This window comes from Aspergillus tubingensis, assembly GCF_013340325.1.
Source record: "Aspergillus tubingensis WU-2223L DNA, scaffold_2, whole genome shotgun sequence".
Lineage (NCBI taxonomy): Eukaryota > Fungi > Ascomycota > Eurotiomycetes > Eurotiales > Aspergillaceae > Aspergillus > Aspergillus tubingensis.
Genome location: NW_023336276.1, coordinates 1,492,732 through 1,519,915, shown reverse-complemented (window position 1 = coordinate 1,519,915; position 27,184 = coordinate 1,492,732). Strand labels below are relative to the sequence as shown.

Sequence of the window (27,184 nt, the reverse complement as noted above, 5' to 3'; positions counted from 1 at the left end):
AACGAAAAACCGAAGTATAACTCCAGTTCTAGTAACTTCAATCAAACACAAACGAGCTACTAGTAATGTACTACAAACTTTAAAAACATAATACTTAGAATGAAGAAGAAGTTGATCCATTGTAAATAAATAGTGATATGCTATCGCCCCAGGCGTCAGCCATTCATGCAGTCATTCGAACAGGATATAGTATATAGCTTTTCCATCCGTCCATCGTTCCAAACCCCATCATTACATCATTTATTTCTTGATACCCTTCTCACGCAAGCGCTGCTCATCCTCAGCCTGCAATTCGGCATCGATCTGAGCACCCTTGGAAGGCTGGTTGCCGTGCACCTTGGCCTGCAGACAAACTAGTTAGCCATCATGCTCAATCTAATCAACAACTGTGTAAGAAAGGAAATAAACATACCGGCTTAGTAGGATCCTGCTTGCTGAGCTCAGCCTCAGGGTCCTTATCGAAGTTGTGGTGGTGGTCGCTCTCGGGCTTGCGTTCTTGTGCAGCAAGCTTGTTGCCAATGGAACGCTGGTCCTCTGTTGGTTGTCGTTAGCATTTGTATCCCGAGTGATTGGAGCGTGAGAGGAAAAAAGCAGGAAGGGGCATGCTTACTCGAGTCCAGGGTCTTGTGGCTGTTCTTCTGACCCTCTGCGTAGCGGTTCTGCTCGTTGATCTCAGACTGGGGCACGTTGCGCTGGTCACCGGCTTCGTAGAGGGTGCGGCTGCCGACGCTAGATTGGCCTGCTCCGGAGGAAGACATTGTGTATGTTTGTGAAGTAGGAGATAAGAGGATTGAGTTGTTTTGTGTGAGAGAGAGAGATGGATTCGATGAGTGTTTGTTAATTGTTATTGTTGTTGTAGAGTTACATTGCTTGGGGATGAAGAACAGCGTTTATATAGAGTCAGGGTTGGGGGAGAATCTGCGTGATAGTTGTGATGTCATATGGCAGTCGCTGAGATCATAGCACCCATGGACTGTGTGGGTCACAGCCAAAGCTGGGCATGCTTTGTCCCTTGGCTGGAACAGCCCTCATCATATTCTTCCTCGATGATGTAGTTGGGTCCGTTCTGGTGTTGCATTTCGGTGAAGTCTTGGGGTGTAGCAGTCAGATGGGGGAATCGGTGTACCTGACTGAATAATGGGGTGGTGGTGAACTCAGCTATGCATCCTTACATAACCGATATCGGCCGATTAGTTCCATTTCCGGCTAACATGGGGGATAAACAGATACAGACGCGACTCACCTTCACGATTAAAGATTAATGCATCTACAACGGGACATAATGGCCCGCAACCCTTCGCGTCTGCTGTATGCATCTCGTAGTCTGCAATTGACTACTAGTAGACGGCAATTCGGCACCAGTGTCTCCTCCATACTACCCCTCCTCTCCCCGCCCCGATACACGCCGGTCCGATCATCATTAATATCATCAACACCACCATCTACTTCTTCCCCTCTCACACATACTACTACTCACTCTACTTCCCTCCGAGGTATCACCACCAACACCACCCCCAAAATGGCCACAACCACCACCACCCTCGACCCCCAATACGCCCAACTCTTCCAAACCCTGGAATCCCAATTCCAGACCACCACCCTCCCCCACGACAAATGGTACATCCTCGCCATCTCCACCCTCGTCGCAAACCCGGACCCCGAACGCGCCGACCAGCTCTACCTCTACCTAACCTCCAAACCCGAGTACTCGACCCCTTCATCCCGCCAACACCTCATCCGGCGCATCCGCGAAGCCCTCATCAAAAGCGTGATAATAGTCGGAGTGTGCAAACCCATCGAAGCCATCCTCGCCATCAGCAAGCTCGAAGCGCCCGAAGACAGAGACTACACGTTCACCCGGGAGGGCTGGCAATGCGACGAGGCGAATCACGAGCGCGGCGTGGCGTGGTTGGAGAAGCTGTATGCGCGGAATACATCGGGCACGTTGGATTTGTTTGCGGCGCATAAGGATTTCGCCTGGTTGTCGAAGGAGATTACCTATGGGTTGTTTTTGAGTGATCGCGGGGTGTTGGATGATTTGGATACGCAGTTGGTGGTGTTGCCGGCGATTATGAGTCAGAATCTGAGGATTGAGACGCATTGGCATATTAGGGGTACCAGACGCTTGGGGGTGAGTTTGGAGGATGTGAGGGTTTTGTGTGAGGGTGTTAAGCATGTTGCTGGGTTTTATGGGAGGGTGTTGGATAAGGTGCCTGGTGTGGAGGAGGTGGAGGGGGATGTTTGAGGTGGGTTTTGGGGTTTGGTTGTATATAGTTTGTACTTAGGTGGGGATAGACTTAGAGGGGGGTATATATTACTACTGTGGTAGTTGGAGTATAGTGGTCGGGATTAGAAAAGAGGTCATACTACATGTATAGAAAGGGAATGACGTGCTAAACTACTAGCGGAAAGGCTCTCTCTTATGTTGCAATATTCATACGTACGTGATTTACTCCTGTAGAAATATCGAATGACATGCATCTGAAATACTATAGCGACAGCAATCTTGTTTATTTCCCCTTCATATATATCACATTTTTTTCCAAGCTATGTTGATGACATTTCTTGACCACGGTCAAAAGAAAACATCCGAGAGATCAAGAGTGTTCCATGAAGACAGTCACAACTCCAATATGATCATTCAGGATTATCATGAACTATAGAGCCATATGACAGAATGACTGCCGCTTTCTAGGTCACTTCAATCCAGACATTTTCTCCATGACTTTCCTAAGGAAATCTAGAACATTGAGAAGATTGTTCGTAATTATCGGGGATTTTTTGATCCTTCAAGCCAAGTCCAAGGATGGCTCCCTCCGCAAATCACGGTAGTCTTTACCGCGTCTTATCATTTTATGGAAGCGGTTAAGTAGCATCGCCTCATAATTGCCAATGCGAATATTAATTGCGCTCTGTAACTTCTGAAGACCGCTCAAGCAAAGTTTCAAATGACCTTGTCTGTCTTCTAGCGTTTTGTTAGTGGGGTATTTATCGAACGCGGAGCTGACATCCTTTTGTTAGATCAAGAAAGAGGCCCAATTAAATCTGTTTACAACACTTTTCCAACCCTCTCCTCGATCCTGCGCCAGTTTTTAGCGGCTACTCTTGCCGTATCATAGAAGGACTTTGCCCGTATTTGCATTTGTGCCCATTCAGGGATATCATTTTCTTGACAATATCTCAGGAATTCTGCCTTGCTGGCCAGTGCCGAACAGCGATTGCGCTTGCCCCAATATTGATATGATTAAACCAGTTTAGTAAATTTAAAAAACCCGATGCAGAGTACTAACCGCTCACCTTTATTCGCGGATTTATACTCGCTCGAGAACTTTTCGGCCCTTTCTATCAAGGGATCAATAATGGTGGCAGCTGCAACCTCTGTCGACAGCTGGCCATCGTCCACTACTTTCCTCACGTATCTGGGTTAAAGAAAGTATAGAAATGTCTTCTTCTGTCTTGTGAGAGCTCTTTCTCTTTTTCTTCCCGTTGTTTCCGGTTTCTGTCGACGGCGCTCGTTTCGATGCTCTGGGTGCCATTTTGAAAAGCTATTGAATATTATGCCTTACGAGTATTGTGAATAGAGAAGATGTCTTGTCTATCACACAACCAAATGAAGGCATGATTCGCCTTGTCGACTGAGTGAACCTTAGTGGATTTGATTAGGCGCTGGATCAACATAGCTCTCTCCTCTGTAAACTCAGCCTCAATAAAAGATAATTTGGCTACCTTAAAGTAAGCGAAGAATCCCTTATATAAGAAAGGGAATTAAAAGGTCCGCTTTAAGATGTTAATCTTTATCTCGTTGGGCGGAAGATCTTTATATAGTCTGGGTTCGTGGACTATTTCTTGACGGATCTGGTTTAAGGTGAGACTAGAGGTAGTCTTATCTTTATTCTGATGGGTGCTCTTCCGCTTTTTAGACGGTCCTCCAGCTTTAGTAATTGTAGCTGTCTCTATCTTTTCCTTTCTTGTGGACGTCCGCGGCCTGAAATTCTTAATAAAGAATATATATGCTTGCAACTATTAGCCAAGGATGAAACTAGTATATTAGAAAGCCTCGCAGGTCCTTCCAGCCTAGGCTGAAATGCCATTAATAGTTGGATAATACTAATTGCGTTAGTATCGGCGATTGCTTGCTACCGTCAAGGTTCTCTTTGTTTTCGAAAGGGTTGAGCCAAGAATGTCCTTTTGATGTATTCAAAACCCTAATAATAGGTCACACCATGTCATCTGAATGGTTTCGCTGAATGGCTACCATAGATATGTGCGGTATCTATATCCATAACCTTGGTTTTTTTGGGTTATAATCAAACCCAGAGCCATCTGAATTTTCAAAGTCTTCTTAAAAACTTGCAAATGCAATGACAATGTTTATCCATATCAAGTATGTCGGTTATGCTACCCCTCGGTACGGAATGTCCAACATCGCTGTTTCACCTGCAGGTGCTGGGTTTTCTCGAGCACCTTCCGTTTTGTAGTCTAGGTTTGCGACTGTGGAGAAGTTTCTTCAATGACGCGTGATAATTATCCATTGGTATATCATATATAGTGATATATTAACCCGGATATATTTGCCATGGTTGCTCATAAGTAAATGCCTATTTAGTGGTAGTAGCTGCGATACTTTCTCGATGTACTATATATCATAAAAGCATTGATATAATTTTAGGTTATATATAGATTGTATTATTTAGATAGTTGGAGTTGGGAATATTGGAAACATCAAGCAGGGTCGCAGGCCGAGTTTATATAGTAGGCAAGGGTTGGTGAAGTGGCTGTTTACTTTGCAGTATTCATTAGGAATAATCCCTCTAATATGCACTTGCTGGCCTATTCAATACTTTCTGTCGGTGATCCTGTAGGGGATTTCAGGGAATACCCTTTAAACAGTGAAGTATCTACACAGCTCTCTTCAGAGCATGAATATGGGATAAATTCAATGATAATTGCATTGCACTACTACTATAGCGCTATCGATAAGCTATCGATAATCAAAAGCGGTTAGCGGAAGATCAACTTTTGTCGGCCGCGCCGCCCGACGAACCTCCGCGAACGGAAATCCCACTTTAACTCCTCCCAGCACAACCCCCTCAAACCCACACCACACATATTCCCCCAACATACACAATGGTCAAGCGCAAGGAACTCAAAGACAATGATGTCGAGATGTCGGGGACGGATCCCCGCGTCGACGGCGACGACTCCGACGAGGTACATCCATACAAACCAATACCCCCCTCCAACAGCATATACAAACCCAGCCAAGCAAGAGCAACAACTCGATATAAATATTGACAAAACTCGATATAAATATTGACAAAGGTACTAAAATCAGGACATGGACATGGTCAACGTCGACTTCGAATGGTTCGACCCTCAACCAGCCGTCGATTTCCACGGTCTGAAGAACCTCCTCCGTCAGCTCTTCGACACCGACGCCCAGATCTTCGACATGTCCGCTTTGGCCGATTTGATCCTCTCGCAACCTCTGCTTGGTTCGACTGTTAAAGTTGATGGGAATGAGTCGGATCCGTATGCGTTCTTGACTGTGCTGAATCTTCAGGAGCACAAGGTACGTTCTCCGTCTCCGTCCTTACTTGACATACATGAGGAAGGAGGAGGGGAGTCTAACGGAAGCATTCAGGATAAACCCGTCATCAAAGACCTCACAGCCTACCTCCAGCGCAAAGCCAACGCCACACCGACACTCGCGCCCTTGGCCCAACTCCTCTCCCAAACGCCCATCCCGCCCATTGGCCTGATCCTGACGGAACGTCTCATCAACATGCCTGCGGAGGTCGTACCGCCCATGTACACGATGTTGCAAGAGGAGATCGATTGGGCGATCAAGGACAAGGAGCCGTACAGTTTCACGCATTACTTGGTTGTGTCGAAGACGTACGAAGAGGTGGAGTCGAAGCTAGATGCGGAGGAGTCGCGGCCGCAGAAGAAGAAGAAGAAGGCTGCGGGTGGGGAGAAGGCCGAGCGGTTTTTCTTCCATCCTGAGGATGAGGTTCTGGAAAGACACGCTGTGTGTGTTGGGCCTGTGGAGTATACGCATAAGGCTGAGGAGGGGTTGTCGGATTCGAAGCGCGCGTTCCAGGATCTGGGTATCGTGACGAAGGGGAGTCTCATTTTGTTGGAGGCGAGTAAGTTGGATGGGGCGGTTAAGGATATGGCGGAGTATTTTAAGCCATAGATATAATTTGCTTGTGATTACGATGATTATATGTTATAGACACCCGAAAAGTTGGTTTGTTCTTTGGTCATTTGTCCGTTTCTATTATTCCATCTGGGTTAATTCTATAGAAGTTTCGTCACGGCGTTTCGTGTAATGTTCCGTGTATATAATGGCAGAACGGGAGCTTCTAGGTGGTGTTACATTACTCCCATTGCGTGCCCTTGAGTCGCTGCATGAGGTAGTCTACCTCGACGACCTTGGTGAGCGGGATGACATATTCCTACGCACGTCAGCATATTCCTGATCATAAACCGAGGGATGAGTTAACTCACCTTGTACATGGCCACCACAGCATCAACATTGATCTTAGGTCCGTTCTCAGGTTGGAAACCCGGATCGGTACCATACGTCTTCGCCTTGAGCGCCAACCGCTCCAACACCTTCAGCTCTACTTCGGGTTTGGTAATAGCCTCGTCAATGCCCTTACGATCATTCGCCTTGATCAGCTTAACAAAGCGCTCGGTCTCCTGCTGGAACTTAGCCTCCGCGACAAACTTTCCAAAGTGGATTCTCCGCGACAGCGCCTGCAAGCAATGCACATCGCATGTCGCCGCGGATCCGTAGTTCTCCTGCGTTTCGCCGCGATCTTCACGTCCGAACTGCGCGCACACAGCGGGAAGGATATCCTCAATGTAGCGCTGTTTCAGGATGCTGTTGACGTTGACGTCGTTGTCATGCAGGATCTTGGGGTACTGGATCGGGGCGAGGATGGGCTCTTCCAGCGCGTCGGGGAAGAAAGGGTATTCATCGGGAGACTGGTACCGACGAACACGGGACTCCAGACGTTCACGTTCGCGAAGGAAGTAGTCGAGAAGACTGAGCTCGGTGCCAGGGATTTTTACCCCGCCGGGTAGGTAGACGGGCTTGTTGAGAGGGAACTGCGCCCGTTCAATCAGGTGGAAGGTGATTGTGTCTTCAAGACGGCTAATTGTATTGAAGCATGATTAGCGACTGACATGATTTCTCAGTTTTGGCATCTGTGTTGGTGGACAATGATGTTGAAACTCTGGCAGTAATGGAGGGGATGCGGGGTTGAAGTTTGCGCGCAGGGATGTGAATCATTGTATGCGAGTTGGTCCCCGATCTTCGGTCGATATAGAGTAGGCTAACTAACTAACGAAATCCCTCCGAAGGAACTTACATTAGCTGGAAGCGGATGTTGGCGAGGTCCAATGCCTTAGAGGCATCGGACAGATCAATGGCTGTATCCATGGCGAGGCTGGTTGGAGATTGAGACAGAGCTGGAGGGTGCGAAGCGGGCAAAAGTGCAGCAAGCGTAGGAGTAGATGGAGGGACTGGGAAAGCGAGATGATTACGCTCCGCTTTCGGGGGAATCATAGAGCAACTTAAGTAGGCTGGAGAATCAGCGCTAACGATTTGCTGATCGGCACAGACTGGGTGATGTTTCAAGATAGACCAATTGCTGAGTCTAGAAACATGCAAGGAAATCTCACGACATCCGGACTGTCATGGAATGCTGGGCTCAGCCATCATCTGCAACCCATAGTAATGTTGGATGGTGATTCATGATTCTGGCCGGTTGCCCGCAGGTAACATTACGGCTTCGTACAGAACCCGCGGCGAGATCCGTGGCTGGTGATGCTGTCATGTGCAGCAGGGAGAGCCTCATCAGGTGGAAAGTTGAAGGGGTTGGGGGGCAAAGAACAGGGACATTGGATACTTAAGCCACTCATATCCAATGGAGCAGTCTCTTTCCAGGGAAATAAATATGCTTTCTCCGACATTGAAGGCAGATCAGCCAGAACTGAGGGAAGAGTGACCGTGGTACTTAGGGTAGCCCGGGCGCAGCAAGAGGCAAGCTGTAAAATACAGCCGAAACACGGTAATTCATCGCGTGCAACTCCATCCGCCTTTCTTTTTCCAATCCCAGCCTGAAGCCGACCAACTGCCGACTGGGCACAACAGCTCCTCTTTCTCCGCCGCCATCCTTGTCCTTGATCTGTGAATTCCCGGATGGGAGTTTGTGCTTAGCTCACTCTTCGCTCCTCCGCCGGTGTCATGGACAAACACCGCCGCCGTGATGAGTCTCCCTCCGGTCTATCAGATATTGTCGAGCCGGACGGTCTCTTAGGGACCGGCATCACGGTATGCTCTTGCGGCCTTGACACCTGCCCTTGGGCGGTCTTTCCTGCCTAAAATCCCTTCTTGCTGACCTTATTCCTCTCCAGTCGCGTCATATCGAGGCCTTCGGGCGCAAAGTCACATCGACTGCTGGCCATTTGATGGGACCGGCTCCCGACTCCTCCAGCGGCGGCCACTACCACACTGCTATGGCCGATATCCAGCGCGAATTACGCCATCCCAACACCCAGCGCAAAGTCTTTTCTCTCACCCAGACCACCCCTACCGATCTGGTCCGCTCCAAGCTCTCCACCACCGAAATCCAGTCGCGGGCCATCTCCTCCCTTCCTGACGAACTTCTCGCCAATATCCCCGACGACTCCAGTTCGTATTCTCTCTTCCAGGGCTTCCAGGCGTCGCAGGATGACATTGAGTATCGCCGCGCCCATCGCCGGCGCTCTTCCAAGAGCAAGAAGTTGTTGAAGGATGGGGAGACGCGCGGCGCTTTGCCGTCCGCTCCGTCGGATTTGAAGAAGGAACGGGACTTACTGAGCCGCCGGATGGAACTTATGGGCGTTCGCAAGAACATGTGCAGCTCGGAGATACACGACATAGATAACAAGATCGCGAACCTACACAACATGCGGAAGATCGTGCTAGACCGATTGGCAGGCCTTGAGATGGAGGAGGCGGATCTAGAACATGAGCGTGGGTGACCTGGAATTCTGGATACTTGGCAGAAACGTCCTAACATGGAATCAGTGAACGAGATTGAGAACAAATTGGAGGATATCCAAGAAGAGCAAGAGGCCGAGGTGCCGCCTCCCGCTACTCCCAAGTCTTCCGAGGCCAACGATGACTCGATTGTTTCGGAAGACCCAGCCATGGGGGCTTCCTTTATGTCTGAATCCATCTACCAGAAAATCCCTTCGCCGAAGAGCGTGAAGCAGCGATCTATAAGTACGTAGCACCATTCTCCTTTCAGCAGCCAGTACTAATGGTCCAAGGGAAACGATCGATGCCAGTTTTGCACGAACACTTCGCTCCCGGTTCCGAAATCAAAGAGATGCCGGCACACTCGGACATGGTTACTGCTATTGACTTCGACTACCCGTTTGGCACCATGATCAGTGCCGCCCTGGACGATACGGTGCGGGTGTGGGATCTCAACGTCGGCCGCTGCGTGGGCTTCCTGGAGGGACACAACGCATCGGTCCGCTGCCTACAGATTGAGGACAACATTGTCGCCACTGGATCTATGGACGCATCTGTGAAGCTCTGGGATCTGAGCCGGGCCCGGACCACAACTCGCGACAACCGCGTCACCCGGCGCGAGGACGATGAGGAATCTGCAAATGCTGATGACGCTTCCATGGCATCTCACTCGACCACCCTGGAAGACTGCTATGTATACTCGCTTGATGCACACGTCGACGAAGTAACCGCCCTGCACTTCAAGGGAGATACGCTCATTTCCGGATCTGCCGATAAGACGTTGCGACAGTGGGATCTGGTCAAAGGGCGCTGCGTGCAGACGCTGGATGTCTTGTGGGCAGCGGCCCAGGCGTCTACTCTAGGAAGTGAGACGACATGGCGCCCGTCGGGACGCCTGCCAGACGCTTCTGCGGACTTTGTTGGCGCGGTTCAGTGTTTCGATGCGGCGCTGGCCTGCGGTACGGCGGACGGTATGGTGCGCCTGTGGGATCTTCGTAGCGGCCAAGTCCACCGGAGCTTGGTGGGCCATACCGGTCCTATTACATGCCTACAGTTTGACGATGTACACTTGGTGACTGGTAGTCAGGACCGCAGCATCAGAGTAAGTTTTGTTCATATACAGACGTAACGGCACCGCTAACATTTACCAGATTTGGGATCTCCGAACTGGATCTATCTTCGATGCCTACGCGTACGACAAGCCCATCACCAGCATGATGTTCGACACCAAGCGCATTGTCGCGGCAGCCGGAGAGAACGTTGTCAAGGTATACGACAAGGCGGATGGTCACCACTGGGACTGTGGTGCCGGGGTTGGCGTTGACGACAGTGGGCCGCAGCCGGCCACAGTCGAGCGGGTTCGGCTCAAGGATGGATTCCTTGTTGAGGGCCGCAAGGACGGTATCGTCGCGGCGTGGACTTGTTAAACGAAGCTTATACGACCTGCAAGACTCGCCACGTACATGCTAACTATCATCATCATGTTTTTGTATTTGTGACTGCTTGACTGCCTCAGCGACTGTATATTATTCTTACTTTGGCAATATAGAAGGATAGGCGTCCTGGGAGGGCAGCCGTGTAAATGAAGCATTCGAGGACCTGTACTTTTCTTTGTCACGATGAAACATGCATAAAAATAGCGAAGAGATAAAGGCATGGCTGGACTGTAACCAAACGTGGACTGAAACAAAGAACCGATAGTGCAATAATGCAACAGACCTGTCATGTAAGCTCTATACACACTGTGTTGGGAGAGGGAATAACATCGTAAACCAACGGGCGATCTATAAAGGAGGCCGCCGAGCCGCCCTGCCAAATTGGGCAGTCTTGTATTGAGGCGGGTAACAGGAGATACAAATATTACCCGCAGTGAGTGGAGGTTCGGGCCATCCATCATCATTCAGTCTAACAAGCAAGCCAGCCTCATCTCCCCTCGTCTAGCATTGTTCTGCAGCTCCAGCATTCTCTCTCTTCTTCATCTCCCATTCAGGAATTTCTGCACGACGCGCATTTTACATGCGCGACCTAGTTCATCTCAAATTTCAAGTATCTGAATCCCTCCACCGCCCCTGCGACGCCGTGGATCGGCATTCCACCCGCGTCTTTTCGCGCCGTGTCGCTTTCGCGCATGAAGGTCGACAATTACCCCGGATTGCCATCGCCAGTCTATACCCTCTGCTCACCTTAGCTCATTTGGGTACCTCAAGGTCTTTGACCTCTCTCAATGGTCATTTGAAAACAAAGACTTGACGAGGTAGCTTTCTTTCACTTGTTCTTCAATTCAGCTCCAGCTCTAACAAACCTCGTGTAGGCTACATCTAAGTTGGTCATCCTGGTCGCAGTCACAGTGTAGCACAAACTTGATCGCAGCCTGACTGTTCAAGATTACTCCTGATCACTCTCTCCGAGCTGAATCCTCCTATCTCATCATCGTGTTTTGGCATCTCTGGCCTCCCATTTATGCCTGAGGCTGCAAGTGACTTAATCATTTCCATCTTTCACAGTGAGTAGAGAGCTTCGAGTCCCACTGTTATAGGACTTTCTCTTCCCTCATCCCTCAGTGGGAACGCCTGCACTATATGAGCTCTAGCTAACGCAACAATAAAGCCGATTCTCAGCATTGAATTTCAATGCCTACTAGACGCGGCGCCACCAGGCGCGCGGGGTCTACTCCACGCTCCGATATAGGGAGTGCCTCGACGTATTTTCAGTCCAAGCTGGGTCCGGAAGCAAGGACACAGGCTCTGCCAAATCTTCCAACCAAGCAGTCATTCGCTTATGGATCTGCTGAGACGCCAATTCTCCCGCGGGAGCTCAAGATTCAGCCTCATATGGATCTGACTGAGATGGCCGACGCAATCGACAAGGGAATTGAGGATGCTAAGGATCGGCAGTTGAAAGAGAAAGAAACCACTCAGGACAAGTCTCGTCGACAGAAGTCGCCTTCTATTAGTCGTTCCCCGGTTCGGCGAAGTCGCCGGGAGCCGACTCCGGATGAGTTGCAGCTTCTCGACAACCTGCGCGAGGCAACTAAGTCTCCCACGCCTATACGGGGCAACTACAGCAACAACGACCAATCTACCGCCACCCCCACACCTCCTATCCCACACACTCTTTCTACCGCCTCAAGTCCTACGCAGCCTCTACCTGTACCCAGATATCCCCACGTCCCAGCCGACAATCTGTATCCATCTCCTATGGGGCGGTTTGGCCCGCAGTTGCACGATGGCCCCCCGTTAGGAAGCTCCCCACTACCAGACAACTCCTCGTTATACTCGTTCACCGTTGAGCGAGCAATCAACTCCGATGAACTGACACGGACGCTTTCCGACGGAAAGAATATCAAGGCACCCCCTCGTCGATTTTCCGGGCTGGCTTTTAACGAGCCTATTCATGAAGAGGAGGAACCGGACTCGAGGCTTCTAAAAACGAAATCGAGGTCGCCCTCCCTGCAACCTAGTCTTGAGGAATTCACGATAGAGCCTTCCCCAGAGCCGGAGCCACAGTTGGAACCCGAGTCTGTGCATGAGCCTTCCCCAGAGCCTACGCCTACGCCCGAGCCAGAGCCTATGCCAGAGCTGGAGCATATGCCGGAGCCCACACCGGAGCCGGAGGTCATCAGAGAAAAGTCTCCTGCAGCACAGTTTAGCGCGCCCACAAAGACACTCATTCCTGATACATATGCACGGAGTCCATCACGAGAACCATCAGTAGATGGCAACCAGCAAAACAGCACTCAGAGAGGCCAGTCCTGGTCCTGGGTAGGAAGTCTATCAGCACAGTTGCCTAGCGCTGGCACGGTCGCTCGCATACTCGCTGGATTAGCTTTGGCAGCAGCAGCAGTATACCTTGTTGCCTTTGGCGGACTTCCCTCCCTTTCTCGACCCACACAATATATCCCGATGGATGAGAGCAATATGCTAGCAGTCAGCAGCCTTACAGATCAAATGTCTCGAATTGGAGCGCAGGTATCCTCATTGGCGAAGGATATGCGCACCGTCAAATGGGACGTGAACGCGGTGCAGTCGGAGGTCCGCTCGTCACCTACCCCAATCATGCCACCAAGCAGAGGCACCGATTTTGGTCCTCCCACAGAACAAAAGACAAACTTCCTGAGCATAGGACTAGGAGTGCTTGTTATTCCGGGTCTCACAAGCCCAACTGTCGGACACAAGCTCAATCCTTTACAATGGGCCTATGTCAAACTATGGAGGGGTAGTTATTATCGTCCCGCATCACCGCCGCTCGCGGCTTTGGCTCCCTGGGAAGATTATGGAGATTGCTGGTGCAGCACACCCCGGGACGGTATGTCGCAGATCGGCATTGACCTAGGGCAAAAGATCGTGCCAGAGGAAGTGGCCGTCGAACACATGCCGAAGACGGCTACATTGAAGCCTGAAAATGCCCCCCGGGAGATGGAGCTCTGGGCTCAATACGTACTCGTCCAGAAGGGAGCCAGTCGACATGCAAGGACGCATGCGTCAATCCATAAGCCGATCATGAACGCCCTCCGATCAGCATGGCCTACCGAGGATCCGACTGCCTACTCCGATGATCCACTCCTAGGACCGTCATATTACCGAGTCGGGAAATTCACCTATGACATCCACGGCTCGCATCACGTGCAGCTATTCCAACTAGACGCGGTGATTGATTCTCCAGAACTCCGGGTAGACAGGGTCGTCTTCCGAGCTACGTCGAACTGGGGCGGCAATCACACGTGTATCTATCGACTGAAGCTATTCGGTCATGTATAGCATGTTTTTTTTCTCCCTCCTGCGTTGTTGATATCATCGGCGGCGGCGTATTGCGTTTCAAAATGTTTCTCTTTGGGCGGCGTTTGGTAGGAATGGGAAGATACCAGGCAATGGCAATCGTGATAGACGGTCTGTTTTGTTATTAAATTCGTGGAGCAGACGTTTTGGACGACTCGTGACTTTGCTTGGTACTTGCATGCAATCGTTCGTATTTAGCGATTATTGAATGCATACCTCTGCGCATGCTGGATGGCTTTCTTTAGTACTGAACTTTTAAGGTGAAAGGTGCATTCCTTTCTACTCCGAATACTTACTACCTACTGCATGATAGTGCTGTATTCCTAAAAAGAAATTGGGACATTGAAGCCCCTCTACATGCCAAACCTTCGATCCATAGCGTAACTTCCTACTCAACAGCACCATGTAGAGAAACTACTACCTCCTGATCATAGACTTCCCTTGAAAAGGTAGTATAATGAATAAACAAATAAACGAAATGAAATAACCTAAGAATCAAACTCCGGATTCACCCACCCCGGCACACCTCTCGCTCTCCACGCCGCCCCAAACACATGCAGCGAAATGAACACAGCACTTCCACCAGCCACAACGATGAGAGCCTGAGTGGTGAATGTCCAGGTCCATCCGATTGCGGCTTGCCATTGGGCGATGAAGAACTGTTTATTCATTTAGTCATTCATTTATCAATAAGTCACTCTTAGTGGTAGAGGGATAATATAAGGGGGTAGTTAATGGGGAAGGAAAGGGGACAAACGTACTGGATTAGCAAACGCACTAAGATTCAGAAATACAGCGTAGAAAATCACGACGCTGGTGGACTGGAGTGGGTAGGCGTCGATGATGTAGCTGCTTGTTACGGTGTTGCCGATTTGGATTCCGGCGGAGACTGTTTCATTCGTTTAGTGAATTGGGTTAGAGGGGGTTTAAAAGGGAGTATGGTTGTAGGTAGGAGGAAGAGTGGGAGGAAGGGAGGAGGGTGGTTGTACTTACATAAGAAGAACGCGACTTGTCCTACCATCCAGTGGTAGGCTTTGTCTATGCTGATGCCCCAGAGAATTAAACCGACTGTCAATAGTGTTGAATATGTTAGACTTGTACATAGGGTAGTGCATGAGCTATGGAAAGGGGAAGTACTCACCAGCAGTCAGGATGATAGCTGGATATGCCAGCCATAGGCGCATTTCTGGGACCCGAATCCCACCATTCCGCTTCGCCAATCTCCCCACGATGGCATCGCTCAATCGTCCCGAGCAGCTTACCTCCGCTATTAAGGTCCCGATCAATAGGCCCAGGAATAGCAAGCCCTGGATGAGAGGCGAATCTGATGCATATGCAGACGGGACCATGGTAATAACGGACAAAATCCACCAGTACCATGTGAATGAGTATCCGAGGACAGCCACGGGGATAACTGGGAAGCGGAAGGTAAGAAGGAATCTGGTGAAAGAGGCATAGATGGGCGGGTGAGAAAGGCCTGGGACGGGGCGGAGGTTCAGGAATGGCAGTGATTTGGTGCGTTTTATCTCTGCTTCTTCTATACCTGCATCCGGCTCTGCTGGCTTCTCGGTGGCTGCCATGCGTTGGAGCATCAACGCGCGTGGGTAGAGGGTCTCAGGCATGAGACCAAGCTCGAGGAGTAGAAGCGCGGCGAAGAGAATAGCGTTGAACCAGTTGATCCATTGTGCGCTGACGAGGTTGAGAAACCCGCCGACTTGGTTTATGTCAATAAATGAGACCATCGTGTTGAGGTGGAGATGGGATCACGTACAGGTTGGACCTAGAAGTAAGCCTGAATCTAGAGCAAGTACCCATAATCCGAGCTTCTGGCCGCGTTCGTAGTCGTAGAAGAGATCGGTGACTACATTGTTAGCTGCCGCTGCTCTGTTCACTCCAATGCATGTTGAAGGTAGGTAGCATACCAACTGCCATTCCCACTGTTGATGAAGGGCTGACTCCGAATCCTTGAAAGAACCGAGCAGCCATGTACCCCCCATATGTATCTGCCACAGCAGCGCCAACTGTCGCAACGAGTGCGATGACAGTGCCCACAATGAAGACAATGCGACGGCCGTAGATGTCGCCAATGGAGGACCAGAATAGTGGTCCAAGCGACAAGCCCAGCGCCGGGATTGCGACGGTCCAGTTGACTTGCGAGTAGTTGATGTCATACTGTGATTGAATTTCGGCGAAGGAGGGGACAGTAGTCGTCGTGATGTAGGTGAAAAGAAAGTACCTGTTCAAGGTCAGTGTCTGAGGTTCTCTGGACTGAATCAGGTACGTACTTGAACATGACAATCCCTAGAATCACATGCTTTTGCCAACGGGGCCAGTTGAGCGGATCCAAAGGATCAGAAGTCGGGGTAGGATGGACGTGCGTGCCATGTTGCTCAACGGGGAGGCTGTTGATGTCGCTGGCGGATTGCTTCTCAGAGATTTGGACAAGGTCTGCCTGGGTTGATTTGAGGTTCATTGTGTGTAGCTATGTCAATCATGAGTAATATTGGTGTAGCCCTGAGGCAATGAAGCCAATGCATAGTCCTTTTGACTAAGGTGCATATATACGTAGTCCATGATGAGAGGGGGGTTGACAGGTGAAACCGAGCAACGCCATTGCTGTACGGAACGATGCTTATCAGTAACAGCCTCAGGCGAACATCGAATCACCAGCCTGAAGGATATCTCTGCTGCTTATCATCACCGGGATGTACTGGGATGGAAGAGCGGATCGAATCAAACCCTGGTCATAATGGCCGCATTATAGCCTTCTCGGCCTGGATCTGGGTAAATTGGAAGCGAATCACATTAACCGGTTGCGGTAACAAAGTATGTGCAGCCTAACGATTCTGTTGAGATGTCTATACATTCTCCTGACATTGTTTGATAATGCGTGCTATCCAGTGCCCTAAGTTGGCAATTTTGAGATTATTTCAATGCCCTACTTATGCCTGCTACCAATCATGGTCATCACACATCTATAGTAGACTATCACTTTCTCCAGACAATCCAGACGATTGAAGGTGTAGATCTCACTCTATCCCGTCGTCTTTCCTATTTCCTTCATCATATTTTGATTATTGGGGTGTCCCCTCTATACAATAAGCTGCGCCAGCCAGACCTCATCATTGGAATTATACTTGGCGGGGCACAAGTAGATCGGATTACAAGACAGTATCGTGTGTGACGCGCACTTGATAGGCTCTTGTTAGCAATCAAGATAAGAAACTCATATTGCGTAAGGAATAGACATCTCGATCTGTAGATTTGGGCATCGAAAAGCCAGAAAGTCTTCAGACTGACAAAATGATGTCAGTCTCAACAACTCGGTTCGATATCGGATCATACAGTAGAAACAGACATCCAATGTTAGGAATCCCCCACGCTCGTCCCAAAAAGGTGAATATCTTGAGAAGGAGGCAGCCCCGCCTCTGAATCAGTCTGCGCTGACATGCAGCTCGACTAAGGTCTCCTGGTGGGTCAGTGATCCGGATCTGGATAAGCTCGTGGTGGATCATGTCGGTGGTCTGCGCGTTGCCACTTGAGTAACAGACCGCTTCTATAGATCGAGGCAAGGGGATATACCGTGCTGTATAATGTGTTCAGCCATGCTGTTAATCAAGCTCCAGCGTTTTTATTGTCATTGTAACCCATGTTGGTCTCTCGGGTTGACACCAATTCTTTTTTCTTTCTTCTCCAAAGCCTGAGCCCAGTGTGTCTACTATCATTGCAAGATGTACGACTCCCTTCCTAGCTACCGAGAGAATAACTCCGCGCACTCTCACGGAGAAGAACATACGCCACTACTTCCCAAGCAAGTCGAGGCCAACCATGACTCCAAGTGTTCAAAGTTTTTGATTCCCTGTCCGGTCGAATTTGTCCGGCTGTTGAAAGACTCCATCCCGGTCATTCTGGCATACACGCTGCAAAACAGCCTGCAAACCACCTCTGTGTTGATTGTGGGACGGATCTCTCCTGAGGATCTCGCCACCACAGCTTTTTCACTCATGTTTGCCATGGTTACAGCTTGGATGATCGCCTTGGGCGGGACAACCGCACTAGACACACTAGCCTCGTCAACCTTCACAGGCAGCTCGAACAAGCATGATCTCGGCATCCTGTTGCAGCGGGCCTTTTTCGTCCTCGGGCTGTTCTATGTCCCCGTCGCCATGCTTTGGGCATTCTCGGAGCCGGTGTTTCTCTTGCTTGGCCAAGATCCCCAGCTCTCGAGAGATAGTGCGCGTTTCTTAACCTGCCTGATCCCTGGCGGTCTGGGATATATCTACTTTGAGGCCATGAAAAAGTATTTGCAAGCTCAGGGTAAGTCGTTCCCGACGTGCTGCTTAGATGTCATTTTCCCAGGAATCCCTGTTAATCAGAATATGCAGGTATTATGCGACCTGGGACGTATGTCTTGCTGATAACGGTACCATTCAATGCATTTCTCAATTACCTGTTCTGCTACACCTTTCACATGGGGTTGCTCGGTGCCCCATTTGCAACAGGCATTTCCTACTGGCTGTCATTTGTGCTGCTCGTAATATATGCCCGGTTCATCGCTGGCTCCGAATGCTGGGGCGGCTGGTCGCGCAAAGCATTCGAGAACCTCGGAACTTTTGCCCGATTGGCCTTTCTCGGCGTGGTGCATGTAGGCACCGAGTGGTGGGCCTTCGAGATCGTAGCTCTTGCAGCCGGAAGGCTGGGAACAATTCCGCTGGCGGCACAGAGCGTCATCATGACCGCAGACCAAGTGCTCAACACAATTCCATTTGGTGTAGGAGTTGCTACGTCTGCGCGAGTGGGGAGCCTGCTAGGGTCCCGGGACGCGGCTGGTGCATCGAGAGCGGCCAATACCGCGGCCTGGTTGAGCATGGTGCTGGGGAGTGCCGTGTTGGCCGTGCTTATGGGGACTCGGTACGACTTCGCAAAGATGTTCAACTCCGATGAAGGCGTTGTACAGCTCACTGCGGAGGTTCTACCGTGGGTGGCGTTGTTCCAGATCGCCGATGGACTGAACGGTAGCTGTGGAGGATGCCTTAGGGGCATGGGAAGACAGCATGTCGGTGCGCTAGTCAACCTAGTCAGCTATTATTGCGGTGCATTGCCTCTCGGTATTTGGTTGGCCTTCCATGGCTGGGGATTGAAAGGACTCTGGGTGGGACAATGCATCGCACTGTATCTTGTGGGGGCACTGGAGTGGGCAATCGTGGCCTTCAGTGACTGGGAATGCGAGGTCGATAAGGCGTTTCAGCGAATGGATATCGAAGACCGGTTAGAGGTTGGACACACCACCAATGGTGCCACGACAGTTGTGTAGTGCAGATAGGTGTAGGTTAGATCAAATATGAAGCCTTCCAAAGCCCACGCAAGGTCTCTATCTAATATCTCTAAGAGGAAGGTGGACAGAGTTTGCTTGGTTAACCTTATAATTGTCAGCCCTTTGTTCAATCCTTAAGCGAGAACGATGTTGGATGCTTATCGTGTCGGGTTTATTGTCTGTCGATTCAGTGTTTCGAGGTCGGCCGTCCCCACGTCACAGAATGAAGATCAGCGTTGCTGATAAGAAATGCCGGCCGCTATCTCCGTGGAACATCAGCACGATAAGCCTTGGTAGGGTAGATTAGACTAATGCATGAGACTAGTCTCTGGCTTCTGTGGAATCTTGCTGTCCTGAAGCATCCACTGTATTCTCCTCCGGCCTTCCTGTTTCGATCGCTCATGCGTTTCGAATTTATACTACTAGCCAAGCATTTGACGTTGGCCCGTGGAACAGATCTCGCCTTCGCATAGTATCCACAACAAGGACCCTCAAGAGATAAAGCACATCTGGTGATGTCGTACCCCACCCAATCTCCCAGGTTCTCAAGTTATTCCCCAATTCTGGCAAGTCGTGGGAGAAGGAAGCAATAGTGTGTGAGGTTCCGTACTGTGAGTGGACCTAGTCAGATATCCAGTTCCCGAGTATAGACGTCGAATAGTCACATCATCAAAAGCGGCCATACCATAGGTTTTGTCGTTCTATCCACCTACACTGCGCGTTAGCTGTACATCTCGGTGTAACCAAGGATCGTTGAAAGTAAAAGGGCATGCGGGGATTGGAAGGAGAGATGGTTGGGGAAGCCAAGTAGCTGAGCCGCAGGAGGGAGCATATAATCATCCCCTCCCTGCAGAGCCTGCCTGGAACATTATCGCTTTCAGTTGAATTGATTTTGTGCCTTTTTCCACAAGATATTTCTAACATGTATCTTTCAGTTGTGGGCCTACTTGCTCTCTTAGGCATCGCAAATGCCCATGGCGGCCATGACCAAACTCCTCTGGCTGGTCCGCACCAGAGGTTGTGGTACAATACACTCCCTGGAGATGGTGGCACACAGGTCAGTAAATCTTACCCTAATTTGTACTTATCCATTGGCTGACAATTCAGGCCGACTCTGTATTCTCTGGTATCTCTACTTTCGGCCGGTTGCCGTACTTTCCGTGTCTCTCCAGCGAAGCCGAGAGGTATGATATTGCATTCATAGGTAAGTCACTATCTCAACAGTACGACATTCCAGTAACAGTTCCTGAAAATTGAATAGGTGCTCCTTTCGACACCGGTACTTCATACAGACCCGGAGCTAGGTTCGGACCTAGTGGCATCCGACAAGGATCTCGCCGTCTTAATCTCTAGTATGCTATACCCTGCCATGACTATACTGATGGCGCTGATGCTCATCAATGCTTCTCTTTAGTGGCGGATATAATGTTCCTCTGCAAGCGAACCCTTTTGTTAGCGACATGAGAATCCTGGATTGCGGAGACATCCCTGTTACGTCGTATGGCACCCACACTACGGGAGAATTGGCAAGGTTCTGATGCAAACAGTTATGATAATGCCTGGGCTATCCAACAAATTGAAGAGGGCCACAACAGTGTCCTAATGCGCAAACCGTTCACCGATGCGGAGAAGTACGGGCTCTCCAAGGCCGGAAAGACCCTTCCGCGCATCATTACCTTAGGAGGAGACCATACTATTACCCTGCCCTTGCTGCGCAGTATAAACAAGGCTTATGGACCTGTTACTGTTATACACTTTGACAGTCATCTGTATGTCTGTCTTCTGTAGTCAGAAGATCCAATGCTCACTGCCTCCAGGGATTCTTGGAAGCCAAAGGTTTTCGGCGGCTCACCTAGTCAGGTTGCCGCGATTAACCACGGCACCTACTTCTACCACGCTGCGATGGAAGGCCTGCTGAAGAACGATACCAACATTCACGCCGGTATTCGTACTACACTTTCTGGTCCGTCTGATTATGAGAACGACGGATACTGCGGATTCGAAATCGTTGAGGCAAGAGAGATTGATACTATCGGTACGCCTGCACAAAGAACTCCTATATACTTTGCTAATGTACGGTGTCGCAGGAACGGATGGCATCATCAAGAAGATAAGGGAGAGGGTGGGTACTGAGAACCCTGTCTACCTCTCCATTGACATCGATACTCTTGATCCTGCCTGTAGGTCATTTCCAGTAATTCATTCCCATGACTTTCCTGACAATAAATCTAGACGCACCGGCAACCGGAACGCCCGAAACGGGAGGTTGGTCGACACGTGAGCTCCGCACTATCATTCGGGGATTGGATGGATTGAACTTCATCGGTGCAGACATTGTTGAGGTTGCTCCTGCTTATGATACGAATGCTGAGCTTTCTACTATGTATGGCAACCTTGCACGACGCTATTCATGACTTATTAACTGATGCATGTGATAACAGGGCTGCCGCTGACGTCCTCTATGAGGTTCTTACCATCATGGTGAAGAAGGGTCCATTGTCCGTTGGCCGTTCTGATGAGCTCTAGTCGATGGACGCCGCGTTGGGAGATTGCCTGATTGAGCCCCTACATTCATTATGTCCATGACCACAGGATTGGGGGCTTGATGGCTTTGCTTTGCAGTTTTTGTATGGAGTGGAGGATGTATCAGAGGAAGTACATGTCCAGATGTAGAATTCGAGTGAAATTACAACAATTGTCCATACATGTTATATCTCCTGGAAGCCTTCACAGTAACACTGTCACAAGTCTCGCCACAAATTAAATGATCAATAAATACCGCAATGCAACACAGGATAGGAATATCAAGCCAGTAGGCCAAAAATAATTACGTGTGAATGCTTATGTTAAAACACGTGCATGTGTCGAATTGGCCGCGTTCATCTGAGGGGTTTCGGCAACATATTCGGAAACATGGGCAGATATTGAAACGCACAAGCTATTGGACAATTCCATCAACTTAAAAAAGCAAGAAGGGATCGACCTTATGGTAATCACCGGAAAAAGAACCCAGACGAATCATGAAATGGATCAGTCTGACTAGCAGCCAGAACGTGATGTAATTCATCGAGCAGATAGAGTCCGATGGCTGATCCATTGACTGGGCTGCTGAGGTCAATATATAACACATAGAAGGATCTGCGCATCAGAGCCGTTGGTTCGGCCACCTATACAGAATCTTAGCTCGTCCAGTGGCCAGGTATATCATTAACATTCCGGGAAACAACCCTCAGGCACTACTACGAATCAGATGTGAATCATTTCCACATATAGCAGACGTCGCCTGCATCGAAATCACGCTTAGAAAAACAACGTTCGGCGCTAATCGCACTGACGTATGCGAGACAAGCATACTTCCAGATTTGATATCATGACAGAAGCGAGGGGAAAGCTTAAGGGCGCCGCCTGCTTAAATAGGCAATAAATATCAGCCCTGTGCAGTTATGATCCACGGTTCTTCAAACCTCAGGATGTCTAGGTGCACATCCATGAAATTGCTGACATCTACCGGATTAAGCACACCTCGATCTGTCAATCCTTGATTGTTATCTTTACAGTTCTATAGACTACACCTTCTGTTCTTTACATCACAGAGTTGCTTATGGAGATCCCTTGCCTGAGTCCTGCAGTTGCAGACGATATCGTCCCAGATCTAGCCCAGATATTCAATGATAACCCATTCAAGTCATTGAGAGAACAGAAGATCAGCGTCCCTGTTCTCTGCGGTCCGCATGAGCAAGGTCCCACCGACACCCACATCAACATCTTTGGGCAGGAGTTCCGAACGCATTCCAGCTTGATCAAAAAACACACTGGGTTCTGGAAGGAACGGCAGCGCGGTGAGTATTCTGAGCGCCGCGGACACTACTTCGAGGCGAGGACTGAGAAAGATGGTGGTTGGGGGATCTACCGGAAGGGAGCGGTATGCAGAGTCGCTCTGTACGCGGAAACCAGTATTCGCTGACAAGGTGGCGTTAACTCCGCAGAAATACTACCGTGATTATCCCGAAATGCCAGAAGAACGCATCCCGAGCGCCATTGAGTCTTTCCATTGCTTCCTGCAAGCGCTGTATCTCAAGCCTGTACCATACGTTGGGATCAAAGGATGGCGGAGGATGGTGTTGCTGGGAATACGCTTCCAGGCAGTGCCTCGAGTGCGAGAGTATATTGAAAAGATTATACTTCCCTGGACGCTTACGTCTAAGCCCCTCCTTGGTCTCACTGAGGATATCCTCGCCTATACTAAGATGGCACAAGACATCCAGTGTACCCAGCTCTACCGCGAATGTCTCATCCATCTTGTCGGAATGGCGCAATACTGGGGACGGAACGAGTTTCATAACGCTGAGAATATACTCACTCCCAGTGCATACGCTTCATTAATTCGCCATGTCGGAACACAACGGCAACTTATCGAGAAAGCGGATGTCGCTCTCCACACGTTCATTAGGACTCTAGCAACGCAGAAGCCGCGACGGATACCGAACTTCCTGCTCCGGCAGTTTACAGACACGGTGAATAACATTACCGGTCTAAATGGGCGCAACATGAACTCGCTGGGTTATTATCAGCATATACGTTTGGTCCTCAACGATATGCAGCTGAGATTACCGCGTGGTTCTACGTACAATATGTGTCATAGACTATGGCAGTTCATTGGATGTCTGTGTGTGAATGGTCTTCTGTATACCCAAGATCAAGTTAAGGGCTACCCTGTCTGCATATCGCCTACGGATATCGAGCTACCATGGGTGCTTGCCAACGCACCAGAGGCCCAAGCGGAGGAGGAGCAAGTTCCAGATGCCATGATTGAAATGGAAGGCTAACAGGGAAACACGAATACCGTTGGAGGTTGTCACTGAGGAACAGGAATGAAAATGTCATAGCGCATACCTCGTATCAAGATTATTGGATAGTGCAATTTCTAGTAGCAAAATGCCAAAGTGAACTCCGTACTTACAGTGTCTTATCTGAGTATCCACCGTGTTGTCATCCACCGTTCGATCTCGATCTCGATCTAGCGATCCCCTTGCATAAGGCAACGCCACTTATGAAACGATGAGACTGATCTAGATAAGATGCGATCAGTCCCATCGTTTCACAAGTAATCATCCGCCAGGGATCGATTATTGCCTAGGCTCCTAGTGACTACTAGCTAGTTAGATAGTTGCCTTACCTGGAAATAATATGCCTCGTTGCATCACTCATCACTCGTATATTCTCCGATAGATCTATCTATCCACTTCAACGGTCCTTCATCACTTCATCCCTCCGATACCTATGGCCTATGCACGTAAGCACGAACTTAATGCCTTTCAGAAAGATCTATCTCCTCACTACCAAGTAGACTACTCGATACATCCTATCTATGTATCCATCCATCCATCCATGTATCTATCAAGAATATGTCCTATCATCTGCCCGAGCGTTACCAAACATAAACTCAACGCACCGCACCCCCTTACTTGCATAAACCTTATTATTACTCATGTAGGCAGCAAGGTACACCACCCACACACCCTCTTATGCAGGTGCATCCTTGCTTGGATTCTTCCGTAGGCTAACCTCGGTGCAGAAACGCAGGTACAGTCTACAGAAATAGAGCAGTTCAAGAATAGAATAAAGAAGCTACTCACACTACTTTCCATATTATTATGAGAAGGATATGATATTACTAATACGAACACTCGATACGAGGCCTCCCACACTTAACGCGACGTGACAATGCTGATCAGTAGGAATTGAGTTTCCTTAGGTTCTTAGGTCCTAAGTTTCTAGCTGTGTACTGTCAAGTTAAGTACTAGTAAGTAAGTAGGATTAGAAATAGCTGAATATGAACAGGGACCCCACTGAGTGTGGATGTGGATATGGGTGTTGGTGTGTGTGTGTGTGACAAGTTCACAAAATCGTGCATGGTGATTATGCAGGATTCGGTTTTGAGTTTGGGAGTTTAATATGGATAGGCAGGTACGTATCCGTAGTAGTTATTGGTTATATGCTGTGGTTTTTGTATGGTTGGATATCTACGGAATCCCTTTAATTCACCCTTTCCTTTTCCATCATGTCTCAGTGTAAGAATATCACTTAATAGTGTATGAGAGTATTGGAATGGTGCCGTGGATTGAACCATACAAAAAGCAATAGAATGCTTTGGGTCGGTGGAGTTGAAGAGTGTGGTAGTCCGACGATCGTTACTTTGCTGGAGATATAACCGGGTGCGTGCCGATTCTCGGGTGAGGATCGGCCGTTGGAAATTTCAGGGGGGAGGCCAATTAGAAGGTAGTAGGTGTCATTGGGATAGGCGGGTTGGGAGCGCTGTTTGGGTTAGGTATTATTTGGCTGGTTGGTTATTTAGGTTATTACTTTGTGGTACTAGCAGTATCTTTATGAGAGGTTTTGTGGAATAATGTGGGTGTATACTCAATACTACTACTAGTAAGGATGGTTGTGTGGGGATACCGGTTAATATCATGGATCCCGGTTATATATATACCGAAGGAGCAGTTGCCCGTGCTCATGGGCTCAGTCTATCATTCGAGTGATTTATAGGGAAGAGACTTATGAGCACATAGTTCTTCCCCATTGGGGCCAGTAATCGAAGGAATAACGACCCTACGGCTAATCCTTATCCATATTTTAGGAGAGCGTACGAGCCACCAGAATACTGCAGTATCTACACCAGAAATAACTTTCGGTCGGATATCCCTCCCCCCTATCCCATTGGCAATAACAGAGCCGTTGAATCCTATTTTGTGGGTTATAGTGTTATTGATTGATAGATCGGTCAATCGGCTTGGCTCGAGATATAGTAGCATCCACTTCTCTGTTATGAACTGGGCGGTCGGATTATGCTGCTTTTATGCCGATGTGGGTTATGCAGTTTCACAGCGTTGTATATATGTACAACGAAGTTAGATGTTATGTGGATCCCTATATAGAAATTGGAACGATTGGAGGTATTGGTGGTATGAGTATTGGTTCAACTCAGTGGTACTTCGTTGAGTTCAGTAGGGATTAATTAGGACGTTGTCTATGAAATATATTTTGTCGGGCTTGTGCGGATTCGCACGCAACGAGAATAGTTTGCGATAAGTATCTAAGTCTGTCATTTTAGTTAAAGGATGCTAACTCCTACCAACGTCTAGTGAATAGTTTGGAGAACTCGGAGAGTGGCATAATAAGTGTTGGATGCCTCCATGGATGAGAAGTCCGGTTCCTGACCTGTATGCACATGGTGTATCACAAGATGAGAGTCAAGACATAGACCCAGTAAAGGCGATAAGTCACCAGTATTGATTGTTCGACAAGATTACAGCCTCTCGTGCCTGATCTGGGTTAGTACACTCATCCTGGCAGATGGTTGTACAAAGTAGCCTTAGACACCCAAACACCACTCAGCTTCATCTCAAATAGTCTCAATGCATCCCCAGCCCGGATTAGCATGAACTATACCCTACCGAGTAGCCGACAATAGCGACCTTCGCCATAGGCTAGGTAGACGCGAAAATGGAGCGATCTCGCAGTTTGATTTCTAATGTCCCTACGGAGTATATTTATAAAACTTAGTTTCTTTTTCATCTGCACATGTCGTCCAATGACCGACAGATATGAAGTATGCCAGGTGTGAGCTTAGTAGTTAGGCGGTTGGTTGATAGATCATCCAGGGAACTCCAAGGCGTCCATGATCCATGATCCATGCTTGGGGTCAGCTCCCACGTTCCGGTCGGGGATACTGAAAGTGCCTAATATTGGGGAACCGGATTAATTTCGTAGAGTGATGCTGATAGGCGGTCGGGGGAACTTACGTATCCCGACCGAGATGAAGGATGCCAGGCGCTATCATTTTATCACTCATCGAGCAATAGCCGGCTAGCTAAAGACAGATGCCAATCTCTTCCTCTTCCACTGCGATCGCACGACCGTTAGTGATGGAGCATAGCCTTTAATCAATTGCCAGTGGAGGCTAACTGGCCAAGTGGCCGGCCTAGTGCCCACTCGACAGCAATTAACCCACTCTCCAAATGGGTATGGATTGTCGCACACGCCCTCCATGGCACC

General features: G+C 49.2%; 10 protein-coding genes across 10 annotated transcripts; 7 read left to right on the top strand and 3 right to left on the bottom strand.

Annotated features, from left to right (window-relative positions):
- Positions 1–240: 240 nt before the first annotated feature.
- Positions 241–758, bottom strand: AtWU_01094 (uncharacterized protein; the record flags this gene model as incomplete). Its single annotated transcript, XM_035496209.1, has 3 exons — positions 241–342; positions 413–534; positions 611–758. The coding sequence occupies 3 exons, from the start codon at positions 756–758 to the stop codon at positions 241–243; spliced, it is 372 nt and encodes a 123-aa protein (XP_035352102.1).
- A 761-nt stretch (positions 759–1,519) lies between these two features.
- Positions 1,520–2,245, top strand: AtWU_01093 (uncharacterized protein; the record flags this gene model as incomplete). The annotated part of the gene is made up of 1 exon (XM_035496208.1): positions 1,520–2,245. The coding sequence occupies one exon, from the start codon at positions 1,520–1,522 to the stop codon at positions 2,243–2,245; it is 726 nt and encodes a 241-aa protein (XP_035352101.1).
- Positions 2,246–5,127: 2,882 nt separating this feature from the next.
- On the top strand, positions 5,128–6,199 carry AtWU_01092 (protein-transporting protein BCP1; the record flags this gene model as incomplete). The annotated part of the gene is made up of 3 exons (XM_035496207.1): positions 5,128–5,211; positions 5,336–5,572; positions 5,645–6,199. The coding sequence occupies 3 exons, from the start codon at positions 5,128–5,130 to the stop codon at positions 6,197–6,199; spliced, it is 876 nt and encodes a 291-aa protein (XP_035352100.1).
- Positions 6,200–6,383: 184 nt separating this feature from the next.
- Positions 6,384–7,579, bottom strand: AtWU_01091 (chorismate mutase ARO7; the record flags this gene model as incomplete). Its single annotated transcript, XM_035496206.1, has 3 exons — positions 6,384–6,461; positions 6,514–7,165; positions 7,383–7,579. The coding sequence occupies 3 exons, from the start codon at positions 7,577–7,579 to the stop codon at positions 6,384–6,386; spliced, it is 927 nt and encodes a 308-aa protein (XP_035352099.1).
- A 681-nt stretch (positions 7,580–8,260) lies between these two features.
- mdv1 (WD repeat-containing protein) lies at positions 8,261–10,464 on the top strand (the record flags this gene model as incomplete). The annotated part of the gene is made up of 5 exons (XM_035496205.1): positions 8,261–8,347; positions 8,431–9,031; positions 9,086–9,283; positions 9,331–10,139; positions 10,189–10,464. The coding sequence occupies 5 exons, from the start codon at positions 8,261–8,263 to the stop codon at positions 10,462–10,464; spliced, it is 1,971 nt and encodes a 656-aa protein (XP_035352098.1).
- A 1,203-nt stretch (positions 10,465–11,667) lies between these two features.
- AtWU_01089 (uncharacterized protein) lies at positions 11,668–13,794 on the top strand (the record flags this gene model as incomplete). The annotated part of the gene is made up of 1 exon (XM_035496204.1): positions 11,668–13,794. One exon carries the CDS (start codon positions 11,668–11,670, stop codon positions 13,792–13,794), a length of 2,127 nt encoding a protein of 708 aa, XP_035352097.1.
- Positions 13,795–14,300: 506 nt separating this feature from the next.
- AtWU_01088 (putative MFS transporter) lies at positions 14,301–16,285 on the bottom strand (the record flags this gene model as incomplete). Its single annotated transcript, XM_035496203.1, has 7 exons — positions 14,301–14,471; positions 14,574–14,701; positions 14,806–14,880; positions 14,954–15,526; positions 15,584–15,673; positions 15,735–16,048; positions 16,098–16,285. The coding sequence occupies 7 exons, from the start codon at positions 16,283–16,285 to the stop codon at positions 14,301–14,303; spliced, it is 1,539 nt and encodes a 512-aa protein (XP_035352096.1).
- Positions 16,286–17,543: 1,258 nt separating this feature from the next.
- Positions 17,544–19,126, top strand: AtWU_01087 (MATE family efflux transporter; the record flags this gene model as incomplete). The annotated part of the gene is made up of 2 exons (XM_035496202.1): positions 17,544–18,129; positions 18,198–19,126. The coding sequence occupies 2 exons, from the start codon at positions 17,544–17,546 to the stop codon at positions 19,124–19,126; spliced, it is 1,515 nt and encodes a 504-aa protein (XP_035352095.1).
- Positions 19,127–20,048: 922 nt separating this feature from the next.
- On the top strand, positions 20,049–21,652 carry AtWU_01086 (agmatinase; the record flags this gene model as incomplete). The annotated part of the gene is made up of 9 exons (XM_035496201.1): positions 20,049–20,183; positions 20,234–20,330; positions 20,388–20,478; positions 20,541–20,624; positions 20,674–20,895; positions 20,944–21,161; positions 21,214–21,306; positions 21,359–21,509; positions 21,568–21,652. The coding sequence occupies 9 exons, from the start codon at positions 20,049–20,051 to the stop codon at positions 21,650–21,652; spliced, it is 1,176 nt and encodes a 391-aa protein (XP_035352094.1).
- Positions 21,653–22,727: 1,075 nt separating this feature from the next.
- Positions 22,728–23,952, top strand: AtWU_01085 (2-enoyl-CoA Hydratase C-terminal region family protein; the record flags this gene model as incomplete). The annotated part of the gene is made up of 2 exons (XM_035496200.1): positions 22,728–23,048; positions 23,113–23,952. The coding sequence occupies 2 exons, from the start codon at positions 22,728–22,730 to the stop codon at positions 23,950–23,952; spliced, it is 1,161 nt and encodes a 386-aa protein (XP_035352093.1).
- Positions 23,953–27,184: the final 3,232 nt, after the last annotated feature.